General features: G+C 68.0%; 2 protein-coding genes across 3 annotated transcripts in view; both read left to right on the forward strand.

Moving 5' to 3' along the window:
- Positions 1 to 4542, forward strand: part of EBF4 (EBF family member 4) — a 25556-nt gene extending 21014 nt beyond the window's left edge. For both annotated transcript variants that reach the window (XM_057430901.1, XM_057430902.1), the window contains 7 exons: positions 136 to 262; positions 1150 to 1238; positions 1354 to 1419; positions 2629 to 2809; positions 2895 to 3083; positions 4009 to 4206; positions 4410 to 4542. In XM_057430901.1, coding sequence (XP_057286884.1) covers positions 136 to 262; positions 1150 to 1238; positions 1354 to 1419; positions 2629 to 2809; positions 2895 to 3083; positions 4009 to 4206; positions 4410 to 4480 — 921 coding nt within the window. In that variant the 3' untranslated portion in view covers positions 4481 to 4542. The remainder of the gene's footprint in view (positions 1 to 135; positions 263 to 1149; positions 1239 to 1353; positions 1420 to 2628; positions 2810 to 2894; positions 3084 to 4008; positions 4207 to 4409) is intronic.
- Positions 4543 to 11969: 7427 nt separating this feature from the next.
- Positions 11970 to 12500, forward strand: part of CPXM1 (carboxypeptidase X, M14 family member 1) — a 19824-nt gene continuing 19293 nt past the window's right edge. Inside the window, exon 1 of the mRNA XM_057430899.1 lies at positions 11970 to 12326. Within this exon, the coding sequence (XP_057286882.1) occupies positions 11970 to 12326 (357 nt within the window). The remainder of the gene's footprint in view (positions 12327 to 12500) is intronic.

A 12500-nucleotide genomic window follows, 5' to 3' on the forward strand; every position in this document is an offset into this window, starting at 1 on the left:
GGAGCGAGGTGAGGGGTGCAGGGGGTGCTCACACTGTGCTGGTGTGGAGCGAGGTGAGGGGTGCAGGGGGTGCGGGGGTGCAGGGGCTGTGGGTGCCCCTGCAGTGCTCTGAGGCCTGTCCCCCGTCCCCCCCAGCTCATCACCCCTCACGCCATCCGGGTGCAGACCCCCCCGCGGCACATCCCCGGCGTGGTGGAGGTGACGCTCTCCTACAAATCCAAGCAGTTCTGCAAAGGGGCCCCCGGCCGCTTCGTCTACACCGGTGAGGGGGGGCCATGGGGTGGGGCAGAGCCGGGGATGGGGGCACAGCCCCATGGGATGGGGGGCGGGCCCCCGGGGTGGTGACCAGGGACAGCCCTGCCCTGCTGGGGACCCCCGTGGGTGGCTTCGGGCAAGGGGGTGGGCATGGGGCAAGGGTCGGGGGCAAGATGGGGCTGGGCTGTGGGGCAGGGGGTGACAGGGAGGGTCTTGGGCAGGGTTGAGAGTAGGATCAGGGTGGTGGGGTGCAGTTATTGTAATGCACTGTTGAGACCCACAGGCAGCAAGAACAGGGCCCTGTGCGTGTGTGTGGTGTCAGTGGGGCCATGCACACGTGTGTGGTGTGAGTGGGGCCATGCACACGTGTGTGGTGTCAGTGGGGCCATGCACATGTGTGGGGTGTCAGTGGGGCCGTGCACACGTGTGGGTGTGAGTGGGGCCATGCACACATGTGTGGTGTGAGTGGGGCCGTGCACACGTGTGGGGTGTGGGCAGAGCCGTGCACATGTGAATGGCATGAACAGGGCATGATGCGCACGTGTGGTGTGTGCAGGGCCGCATGCATGGGGCAGCAGAGGACTGGACACTCCCCATGGGCCGTGTGTCACAACCCGTGTTCCATGTGCTGTCCCATGTGCCATGTCCTGTGTCACCAGCTCCATGCCGTGCCGCGCGTCATCCCCCTCCTTCACCCTCCCATCCCCTTGGGACCCCCGTCAATGGGGCTGAGCGCTGCCAGCCAGGGTGTGGGTGAGGAAGGGGCTGGATCCGGGTATCCGTGTGGGACGGGGGGTTCCCTACGGCTCACCCCTGTGCCCCACAGTCCGTGCCTCAGTTTCCCCATGGAGCCGGGGCTGTGGGGCCAGGCCCTGACCCCGTTTCTCCCCATAGCACTGAATGAGCCCACCATCGACTACGGGTTCCAGCGGCTGCAGAAGGTCATTCCCCGGCACCCTGGGGACCCCGAGCGCCTGCCTAAGGTAGGGACCCCCCATCCCATGCCCAGTGACGCCCATGGGTGTCAGCATGGCACAGGAGCAAGGGGCAGACGGTGGGACCTGGATCCCCCTGAATCCCACCCCATTCCCTGTCCAGGAGGTGCTGCTGAAGCGGGCCGCTGACCTGGTGGAGGCTCTCTATGGAATGCCGCACAGCAACCAGGTACCGGGACCCCCCCTCCCTGCTCACCCCACCCTCCTGCAGGGATGCAGCAGGGATGCAGGAGCCCCACATCTGCTTCCCATCAGGATGCCTCAGGCGCTGAGTCAGCGCTGGGGGCCCCCCGAGCCCTCCAGCTGCAGGGGAAGGGGTCAGCAGCTTCCAGAGCTGCCTTTGTTCTAATGGCCTTCCCAGCCAGTGCCGTGAGCCGGGGGGCCTCGGCCCCCGTGTGCCCCATCACACCCCATCCTATGCCCTGGGGATGCCTGGATGCCCTGGAGGTGATATGAGATGGGGGGATCTGGGTCCCCACGTGCCCATCACACCCCAGGAACACTCAGGTACCCCATGAGGCGACAGAAACAGGGGGGTCTTGGTCCCCATGTGCTTCCTCAGACCCCGTCCTGTCCCCCAGGATGTTTGGATGCCCTGGGAGGTGCCTTGTGCTGTGGGGTCTCAGTCTCCATGTGCCCCATAACACCCCAGGATGCTCGGGTTCCCTGGGAGGCAACATAAACTGTGGGGGTCTTGGTCCTGCCCTGCCCCACCAGAACCCATCCCGTGCCAGGGGATGCTCTGGTGCCCTGCAATGTGACACTAACCGGGGGGTCTCAGTCCCGTGTGCCCCACCAGAACCCATCCCGTGCCAGGGGATGCTCTGGTGCCCTGCAATGTGACACTAACCGGGGGGGCTCGATCCTGTGTGCCCCACCAGAACCCATCCCGTGCCAGGGGATGCTCTGGTGCCCTGCAATGTGACACTAACCGGGGGCTCGATCCTCCCCTGCCCCACCAGAACCCATCCCGTGCCAGGGGATGCTCTGGTGCCCTGCAATGTGACACTAACCGGGGGGGCTCGATCCTGTGTGCCCCACCAGAACCCATCCCGTGCCAGGGGATGCTCTGGTGCCCTGCAATGTGGCACTAACCGGGGGGCTCGATCCTCCCCTGCCCCACCAGAACCCATCCCGTGCCAGGGGATGCTCTGGTGCCCTGCAATGTGACACTAACCGGGGGGGCTCGGTCCTGTGTGCCCCACCAGAACCCATCCCGTGCCCTGGGGATGCTCTGGTGCCCTGCAATGTGGCACTAACCGGGGGGGCTCGATCCTGTGTGCCCCACCAGAACCCATCCCGTGCCAGGGGATGCTCGGGGCCCCCCTGTTCTCACCCCTCTCTCCGCTGCCCCCCCGTGCCCTGTCCCTGCCCTCAGGACATCCTCCTCAAGCGCGCTGCCGACGTGGCCGAGGCTCTCTACAGCGTCCCCCGCAGCGCGGGGCAGGTCCCTCCGCTGGCCGGCACCCACGGCCCCGCCGCCGGCGTCATGGGGGTGAGCTCCTTCGGCTCGCAGCTGCCCGTCAGCATCGGTGACTCCCCGCAGGGCCCGGAGCAAGGTGCGAGGGGGGCAGAGGCGTTGGGGGGGGGGGGTCCTGCTCCGGTTCCCCCCCCCGGTGCCACCGCGGCCGCCGTCTCCCGCAGGCTACTCCCGCAGCCCCGGCAGCGCCTCGCCGCGCGGGTACGTGCCCAGCTCCACGCCGCAGCACAGCGGCTACGGCGGCGGCACCGGCATCACCGGCTACGGCGGCGGCGGCGGCACCATGGCCGGGCTCGGGGTGCCCGGGTCCCCCAGCTTCCTCAACGGCTCCACCGCCAACTCGCCCTATGCCAGTGAGTCACGGACCCCGGGGGGGGGGGGGTGTCCCCGGTGAGGTGTGACAGCCCCGGGTGACCCCGAGCTCTGCACCAGCCCCACGTGTCCCCAGAGCCAAGTGCCTGGGGTGTCCCCAGCACCATGCACCAGTCCCGGGTGTTCCCAATGCCATGTGCCATCCCTGGGTGTCCCCAAAGCCCTGGAGTGTTCCCAATGCCATACACCAGCCCTGGGTGTCCCCAACACCATGTACCAGTCCCTGGTGTTCCCAATGCCATACACCAGCCCTGGGTGTCTCCAACACCATGCACCAGTCCCAGGTGTTCCCAATGCCATGTGCCAGCCCTGGGTGTCCCCAAGGCCCTGGAGTATTCCCAATGCCATGCGCCATCCCTGGGTGTCCCCAAAGCCCTGGAGTATTCCCAATGCCATGTGCCATCCCTGGGTGTCCCCAAAGCCCTGGAGTATTCCCAATGCCATGTGCCATCCCTGGGTGTCCCCAAAGCCCTGGAGTATTCCCAATGCCATGCGCCATCCCTGGGTGTCTCCAAAGCCCTGGAGTGTTCCCAATGCCATGCGCCATCCCTGGGTGTCCCCAGAGCCCTGAGGTGTTCCCAATGCCATGCGCCATCCCTGGGTGTCCCCAGCACTGTGTGCCAGCACCGTGGTGTCCCCAGCGCCATGCACCAGCCTCAGGTATCCCCAAAACCACGTGCCAGCCCCAGCGCATCCCCAAGACCACGCACCAGCCCTGGGGTGTCCCCAAAGCTACACATGGGCCCTGGGGTATCCCCAACTCCACGGGCCAGCTCCGAGCTGTCCCCGCCGCTGAGCACCAGCCCTGGGATGTCCCCAAAGCCAAGGGATGCGAAGCCGGCTCCCCGCGGGGTGTCCGGGCCGTGCCGCCTCCCGGCGCGGCGCTCAGCGGGTCTGTCCCCGCAGTCATGCCCGCCAGCCCCCCGCTCGGCGCCTCCTCCATCACCGTCCCGTCGGGCACCAGCGCCTCCACCCCCAGCGGGGTCTTCTCCTTCTCCCCGGTGAACATGATCTCGGCCGTGAAGCAGAAAAGCGCCTTCGCTCCGGTGGTGCGGCCGCAGAGCTCCCCCCCGCCCGCCTGCGCCAGCACCAGCAGCCTGCAGGGTGAGTGCGGGGCTGCCCGCACCCCGCCGGGTACCCCCGGACCCTGCCCGCACGCCCCTGGGTCCCCTTTGCCCCATGGCGCTGCCCGTCCCCTGCCCGTCCCTGCACCCGCAGAGGCGGCAGCGCCCTCATCCTTGGCCCGCCCCGTTCCCGTCTCCTCCTGCATCCCGGCTCATTCCCTCTCCCTCCCTCCCGCTTCCCAGACGCGGCTTTCGAGGACTCGGACAAGTTCCACACGCCCGCGCGGCCGCTCCAGGGCCTGGCCTATTCCTAAAGCACAGCGGGGCCCGGGATGCAGCGGCTGCCCCGAGCCCCTCATCCCGCCGGGGCGCGGAGGGAAGGGACCCCCCGATCCCTGCCCGCCCCTCGCAGCCGGGCCCATGGGAGCCGGGCGGCACCGGAGCCGCGGCACGGGCAGGACCGAGAGCGGCCCCTCCGCGCCGCTCCCGGGGTTTTCCATGGGGATCGGGGTGCACGGGGCTGCGGGACCCCCCCCCCCCCCCATCCCGCTGCCCTGCGGCCACCCCAGCACGGCCCCGCGGAGCCGGTGACCCCGGACAGGGCTGGCACCGGCCCCGGTGTGGCTCGGCCGGAGAGGAGCCTTGGGGGGAGCCTCGGGAACGACCCAAATGATCGGGATTCAGCCTCGGAAAGACACCGAGAGACCCATGGGAGTGGGGGGCAGCGGCAGCCCTGGGCAGGGTGCTCCAGGGAAGGTGGGATGGGTGCTCCAGGGCGGAAGGGGTACTCCGGAGTGGGATGGATGGGTGCTCTAGGCGGGATGGATGCTTCGGGTCAGAAGGGATGCTCTGGGGCAGGATGGATCCAGGGCAGAATGGATGCTCCAGGGCAGGAGGGATGTGTGGGAAAGACGGGGCGGATGCTCTGAGCTGGGATGGCTGTTCCAGGCAGGATGGCTGCTCGGGGGCGGGATGGGTGCATGCTCCGGGGCGGGATGGATGTTCCGGTGGGACCCGCTCTCCCCCCACTTCCCGGATCTGCAGCGCTCCCTCCCCAGATGTGCAGCAGCTCCACATCTGGAGCCGCCCACCCGCAGTCCCGGGTGCCGAGGCTGGATCCGTGCCTGGACCAGGGTCCGGGGGCTGCCCCGGCTCCAGCCCGGCCTCGTTTCCCATTATCATCACTATTATCATTAATGATATTAACACTAGGGTGATTTCCAGCACAGGCAGGAGGCCCCGGCCCCGGCCCCGCTGCTCCTGCCGGGATTCCCTGTGCTCCCAGATGGGAATTCTGTAAATAAATAGGGAATAAAACCCAACACACCCCAACATCCCACCCGTGGGGGGGCCCGTGTCCCCCCTCCCAGCTGCCCCACCACCCTTCGCTCAGTGATGGGCCCTCATACCATGGCCCCAGCCCCTGCCCAGGGTGACCGGGGGGGGTCCCAGGGCTGGACCCCATCCTTGGGGTCCCAGCACAGGATGGGGGTGATGGGGTCCCTCGGAGCAGGGGGGCTCCGACATGGGAATAAAAGGCCTTGCAGAAGGGCACCGGCTCCAGGGGTCTGTGAGCGGGGAGGGGGCAGCGCACAGGGACACCCCTGGGGGTGGGAACACTGGGGATGGGGGATCCCATGTGAGGACGGGCATCCTGAGAACGAGGAATCTCACACGAGTATGGGCATCCCAGGGGTGGGAGATCCCACAGGAGGACAGGGAATCCCATGTGAGGGCCCTAAGGACCTTCCCAACACCTCCCCCTTGCATCCCACACCCTGCCTGTGGGTCAGGGACAAGATGACCCTCATGGAAACCCCTTGACGCCCCCCCCCCCAGCCCCGCCGGGGTCCCCCGCAGCCGCGGCAGCTCCGGCTGCGGGTGCTGGATGCCAGGCTCGCTCCCCCCGCAGCAGCCGCGGTGCTTGGAGTGGAGGATAAGGCGCTGGGGATAATTGCCTTAATCAAGAAAGGTTAACGAGGCTGCGGCACCGGGCCCGTGCCACGGAGCAGCCGGCGGTCCCGCTGCCGCTGCGGCCCCCAGGGCACCGCTCCCATGGCAAAGCCCATGGCAGCTGGGGGGAAGGAGCAGCTCCCCTCGACCCGGCTTCAGGGAGCGCTTGAGCCCAGGACAACCCCCCCCGTGTGCTGGGCCCCCCCCCGGAGCGTGAGCAGCAGCGCACGGAGGGGATCCTGCCCCTCTGCTTTGGGATGGGGAGACCCCCCCTGCAGCCCTGATCCAGGCACAAGGATGTGGAGCTGTTGGAGCGAGGCCAGAGGAGGCCATGGAGCTGCTGCGAGGGCTGGAGCAGCTCTGCTCTGGAGCCAGGCTGAGAGAGCTGGGCTGGGGCAGCCTGGAGAAGAGAAGGCTCCTGAAGGGGAGACCTGAGAGCAGCTCCAGTGCCTGAAGGGGCTGCAGGAAAGCTGGAGAGGGGCTTGGGACAAGGGATGTAGGGACAGGCCAAGGGGAATGGCTTTAACCTGCCCGAGGGGAGACTGAGATGAGCTCTTAGGCAGAAGCTCTTCCCTGAGAGGGTGCTGAGGCGCTGGCACAGGGTGCCCAGAGAAGCTGTGGCTGCCCCATCCCTGGCAGTGCTCAAGGCCAGGTTGGACACAGGAGCTTGGAGCAAGCTGCTCCAGTGGAAGGGGTCCCTGCCCGTGGCAGGGGCTGGAGCTGGAGGAGCTTTAAGGTCCCTCCCAACCCAAACCAGGCTGGGATTGTGCCATTGAGGCCAGCAGCCACAGGGTGCTGTGTATCCCAGGGGTCTGTGCCCCCATGTGTGGGTCCCCCCCAGCCATGGCACCCCCTGGCATGGCTGTGACCCACAGCATTCCCCGCTGGCAGCAGGTCTGTGTTTGTGCCTGTGTCCATCCCCGTGGTCTCTGTCCTGTGCCATGATGCAGCTGCTGCCGGACTTGGCACTTCATGGCTCAATGGCCATGGGGCAGCATTGCAGGAGCTGCAGCGCAGGGGGGAACGTGAGCCCCATAGCCCCCTGCTATGGGGAAAGGGGTCCCTCCTGCTGCCCCCCAGGACTCGCCACCACTGCCAGTGATTTGCTCGGCTGAGTGGGGCAGGAGCTGGGGTGCAGCAGGGACCCAATGTGCCCACCCCCAGTGTGCGGCTGCAGCACGTCACAGGGAACAGGGACATGCTTGCAGTGCTGCAGCAGGGCCATGCACACCTGCAGTGGTGCCCTGCGTGCTGCAACGGTGCTTTGAATGCCTGTGATTGTGCCCTGGACGTTTATAATGGTGCCCTGCTCACCTGCACACTGCAGCGGGGCCCTGCTCACACTCTTGTGCTCACAACCAGGCTCCGTGCACGCTCCCCCTGCTCGCACACGCGCACGGGCCCCGCATGCATTCCCCATCGCACCCGTGCCCTGCACACGAGCAGCGGGGCCGCCGCTGCGGGAGGAGCTGGAGCTGAAGCCCCGGTCCGGTCCCGGTCCCGGTCTCCATCGGTCGCACCGGACCACAAGAGGGCTGTCGCGGGCCGCCGATGGTGCCGGCACCCAGCGTCCTGCCTGCACCCTGCGTGAATCCCTGCCTGCATCTCTGCCCTGTGCCCCGGCAAGCATCCCTGCGTGTGCATCCCAGCCTGCACCCAACGTGCATCCCTGCCCTTGAACCCCAGCATGCATCTCTGCCTGCATCCCTGTCCTTGCGTCCCAACACGAACCCCTGCCTACGCACCTTTGCCTGGGCCAGTGCCCTTTACCCCAAACTGCACCCCCTGTCCTGCACCCCATCACACCCAGCGTCGGGTCCCTGAGTCCCAGGGGTTCAGCTGGATCAGGGGATCCCGGGGTCCGCACCTGGGGTCAGGGGTGGCAGAGGAACATTCCCAGCGTGGCCAAGGAGCATCCCCGCCCCACAGCTCCCATCCCGCAGCACCCCAGTCCCGGGGACCACCCCATCCCCTGGAGCCTCCCATTTGCCCCTCCTGGATCACCCCGCTGCGGTTGCCATCAGCGCCCCACGGCCCTGGGGGGCCGCGGCAGCACCTGCAGCTCCGCAGCGCCGCGCTGAAGAGCCTCGCTGACATTTGAGCTTTGGGGAACGTCGGGAGCTCTCAGCCGCTCCTCGGGGCTCATCAAGAGCCAGACGAGCTGCAGCTCTAATTGCTTTAATCTCTGCGCTCCCGGCTGGGGCAGAGGCGTGTGGCACTGCCTGCCTTGATGGGGACCATATGGGAAGCATCCATCACCCCGCGCTGCGGCTGGGCGGGAGGAGGGAGCGCTTCTATTAACTCACTTCTAACCTCAGACTCTGTCCATCCAGCCCCTGCTGTGGCCGCGGGGCGCTTGTGCCCCAGCCCATGCACCCGCCCCACCACAACCCTGCGCAGGGCACTTTAAAGCTCCTCCAGTCTCAACTCCCTGCCTAAGAGCTCATCTCAGTCTCCCCTGGGGCAGGTTAAAGCCATTCCCCTTGGCCTGTCCCTACATCCCTTGTCCCAAGCCCCTCTCCAGCTTTCCTGCAGCCCCTTTAGGCACTGGAGCTGCTCTAAGGGCTCCCTTAGAGCCGGGCTTGGCCACCGTCCCTGGCACCGCTGGGTGGATGTGGCACTGCCGGGCGGGCTGGGCACGAGTCCTGTGGCCACCCCAGTGGCTTCCAAGGTGTTTGCCTTGGCCGGCAGTCCTGGCCTCGGCCGCAGGCTGCGGTCCTGTGCTGGGGCAGTGAGCCAGGCACTGGCACTGGGTACAGGCACCAGGATCCCCAGGGTGACAGGACCACGGAATCCAGCCTGGGTTGGACTGAAGGGACCTTAAAGCTCCTCCAGCCCCAAGCCCTGCCACGGGCAGGGACCCCTTCCACTGGAGCAGCTTGCTCCAAGCCCCTGCGTCCAACCTGGCCTTGAGCGCTGCCAGGGATGGGGCATTCCCGACAGCGCCGCAGGACCCTGCGGGGGAACCCGGGCTCAGCCGTTCCACCCCGAGGGAGAGCCCCGCTTTTGTGGCACCGGCTCCGGGGGCTCCTCCACACCAGCGGAACCCAATGGACCAGCACCGATGGCGGCACCGAGCCCCGCTCCGGCTGCGGGCTGCGGGGGGCTCCATCCGCATCCATCGCTGCCGGCTCAGGCTACGGCGCCTTTAAGGCAGGAGCTGGCGGCCCGGCGGTGGCTCCGCTCCAAGCCGAGCTGCGGGGAACCTCAGGACATCCCCGAAGCGCTGAGCGGGGCGGGCCCGAGCCTCGGCGCCGCGGGGAGCGGAGCGGGACCGGCTCAAGCGGCCGCCCCTGCCCGGAGCCCGGCCCCGCGGCCGGGGGTGCGGGAGCTCCCCGGTACCCAGGGGCCTGGGAAGGGCCGTCACGAGGGGCTGAGTCAGGCCGGCGCTGGGGGGGAGCTGCCTCTGGGCCCTGGCCAGAGCCCTCAGCGGGATGCGGGTGATGCCTCAGCACAAAGCGGAGCCTTTCCCACCGCTCCTGCTCCGGGAGCCGGCGATGGAACAAAGCAGCGCCCTGCGCCAGCCCCGGCCCGGCGTGCCCCGGTGTCCCACAGGGGGCGGAGACCCCATCCCATGGGGGCATCCCTGGGTGGCACAGAGTCACGGGACTCCTCCGTCCCACAGGAGCATCCCTGGGAGCCGCAGTGCCCGAGGACCCCGTCCTCATGAGCATCCCCGCTTGATACAGGGCCAGAGGAGCTGGGGGAGGAGGAGCATCCCTGGGGGCTGAAGGGCTGCAGGACCCCATCCCCATCCCATGTATTCAGCCTAACGCAGTCCCGCTTGGCGCTGGTGCGTCCTGGGAGGGGATGGGGATGGGAAAGGGGATGGGGACAGGGATGAGGATGGGACCAGTGCTCCACTCCCTGTCGCCTCCAGCCAGGCGACAGCAGAGCTGCCACCAAAGGGTGCCAGTGCCCCGAGCCCGCTCCTCCCACCCCCATCCCTGCGGCTGGAGCCAGAAACCCCAATAAAAGACAAAAGCCAATGCAGGAAAGTCCTTTTGGGATGGAAAATGAGCTCATGGGAGGCTGGGGCAGCGCCAGCGCCCGCGGCACCGGCTTGTGGAGGATCCCGCTGGCAGGGGGGCAGAAGCAGGACCCAGGCACCTTCCTCCTGCATGGGGGGCAGCCCCATGGCACCCAGACCCCTACCCTGGGCACCCCCCTGGCTGACCCGCCCTGCCCGGACCCCTGCCCTTGCGGTGCTGGTTCCCCAGGCAGAACCCAGCCACAGTGTTTGGGATCTCTGGGAGAACTGGGAAGTGAGTCCAGGGCTGATGCCTGCACCCCCAAACCTCAGAGCACCCCAAACCTCAGAGCACCCCAAGCATCCCTGCACCTCAGAGCACCCCAAACCTCAGAGCACCCCAAACATCCCTGCACCTCAGAGCACCCCAAACCTCAGAGCACCCCAAGCATCAGAGCACCCCAAACATCCCTGCACCTCAGAGCACCCCAAACCTCAGCCCGCTCCCATTCCCTGGGATCCCTCCCTCCCGGGCAGGGCACCAGGCACCGGGCATCCTGCTGCCGCGCAGGGCCCGGGGCCAGGGTTGGATCCTGCTGGATCAGGGCCGGAATTTGGCTGCGGAGCCGCCTCAGGCAGTTCCCGGGACCTCCCGGGTCCCCGGGCTCGGCCGGCGGCAGCACCGGATGCGGGGAGGCTGCAAGGAGGGATGGCAGGATGGTGGATGGAGGGATGATGGGATGGGGGGGTGATGAAGCCCCTGCATTCCTCGCCATGGGAAAAGGCAGCATTAGACAGGGAAGGGCTGGGATAGCCCAGCGGGGAGTGGGATCGGGTTTGCGGGGGACACAGGCCATGGCACTGCCAACACTAGGAACAAAGGCATCCCCTTAGCCCATCCTGGCCACACTGGGTCACGAAGGAAGGGACTGCGGGTGTCCCATGGGACCAGGGCATGGATCCATCACATGGACCTCATCCCACCGGTGCCCAGTGTCCCTCTGCCCAGCTCAGTGGTGCTGGGGGCTGGTACCGTGGTGCCAAGGGGATGCTCCTCACGTTTGGAACAGGGAGCTGGGTCAAGAACCGTCTGTGCTGGGATGCTGGGGACACTGGGGGATGTTGAGGACACAGTGCAAGGACAGTGGGGACACTGCGGGGTGCTGGGGCAGGGGGGATACTGAATGGTGATGCGGACAGTGGGGACGTGGTGCAAGGGTGATGGGGACACTGTGGGGTGCAAGGAGAGTGGGGGGGGGACAGTGGACGTGGTGTGAGGACGAGGGGCACATTGTGCTGGGGATTGGGGGACACTGAGTGATGCTGGGACAATGGGGACCCCGTACGGTACTGGGGGCAGCAGGGGGGGGGGGAGCTGGACCTAGTGTCCCCACCGGAGGGGGCTCTCGGAGCTGCCGGTCAAAAGGAGGGGAGAGAGTGGTTGTACCCCACAGCGCAGGGGGTCCCGGTGTCCCTGTGTCCCGGTGTCCCGGTGTCCCTATGCCCCGGTGTCCCGGTGTCCCCGTGTCCCTATGCCCCGGTGTCCCTATGCCCCGGTGTCCCGGTGTCCCCGTGTCCCTATGCCCCGGTGTCCCTATGCCCCGGTGTCCCGGTGTCCCCATGTCCCGGTGTCCCTGTGTCCCTATGCCCCGGTGTCCCTGTGTCCCCGTGTCCCCGTGTCCCGGTGTCCCGGTGTCCCTATGCCCCGGTGTCCCTGTGTCCCCGTGTCCCCGTGTCCCGGTGTCCCGGTACCCCCCCGGCCAGGGGGAGGGGGTGATGGGGGGCGTGGAGGGCAGGGCGAGGGGAGGGGAGGTCCGGGCCGAGCCGCGCCGGGCCCGCTCCGCTCCGTCCCGCTCCGCTCCGCTCCGCTCCCCGCGGCCATGGCGGGGCTGCCCCTGGCGCTGCTGCTGCCGCTGCTGCTGCCGCTGCTCCCCCCGGTGCCCCCCGCCCGCGCCGCTCCCCCCCGCCCCGGCGCCACGGCGATGGGCGCCCCGGGAGGCACCGCCCCGGGACCCCGCAACGGCACCGGGGCGGCCACGGCGGCGCCCCCCAACACCGCCCCCCGCTCCAGCCCCGCTGCCCCCGGGCGCCCGCCCGAGGGGGGGGCCGGGACCGCAGGTAGGAAACGGGGGGGGGGGAACAGAGCACAGGGGGGTGCGCGGGCGGGGGGCGGGGGGAGCGTGCGCAAGTGTGAGCGTGAGCACGGCCGGGACCGGGGGGTGAACGGCTCGGAACGGGTGTGGGGGTGTGCACGTGTGTGTGTGTGTGTGTGCACATGTGTGTGTGTGTGTGTGTGCACGTGTGTGTGTGTGTGTGTGCACATGTGTGTGTGTGTGTGCACATGTGTGTGTGTGTGTGTGTGCACATGTGTGTGTGTGCGTGCACATGTGTGTGTGCACGTGTGTGTGTGT

The sequence above is a fragment of the Pezoporus wallicus genome, unplaced genomic scaffold, assembly GCF_028554395.1.
Source record: "Pezoporus wallicus isolate ANWC-B61680 ecotype Strahan unplaced genomic scaffold, APGP_CSIRO_Pwel_v1 contig_12332, whole genome shotgun sequence".
Taxonomy (NCBI): Eukaryota; Metazoa; Chordata; class Aves; order Psittaciformes; family Psittacidae; genus Pezoporus; species Pezoporus wallicus.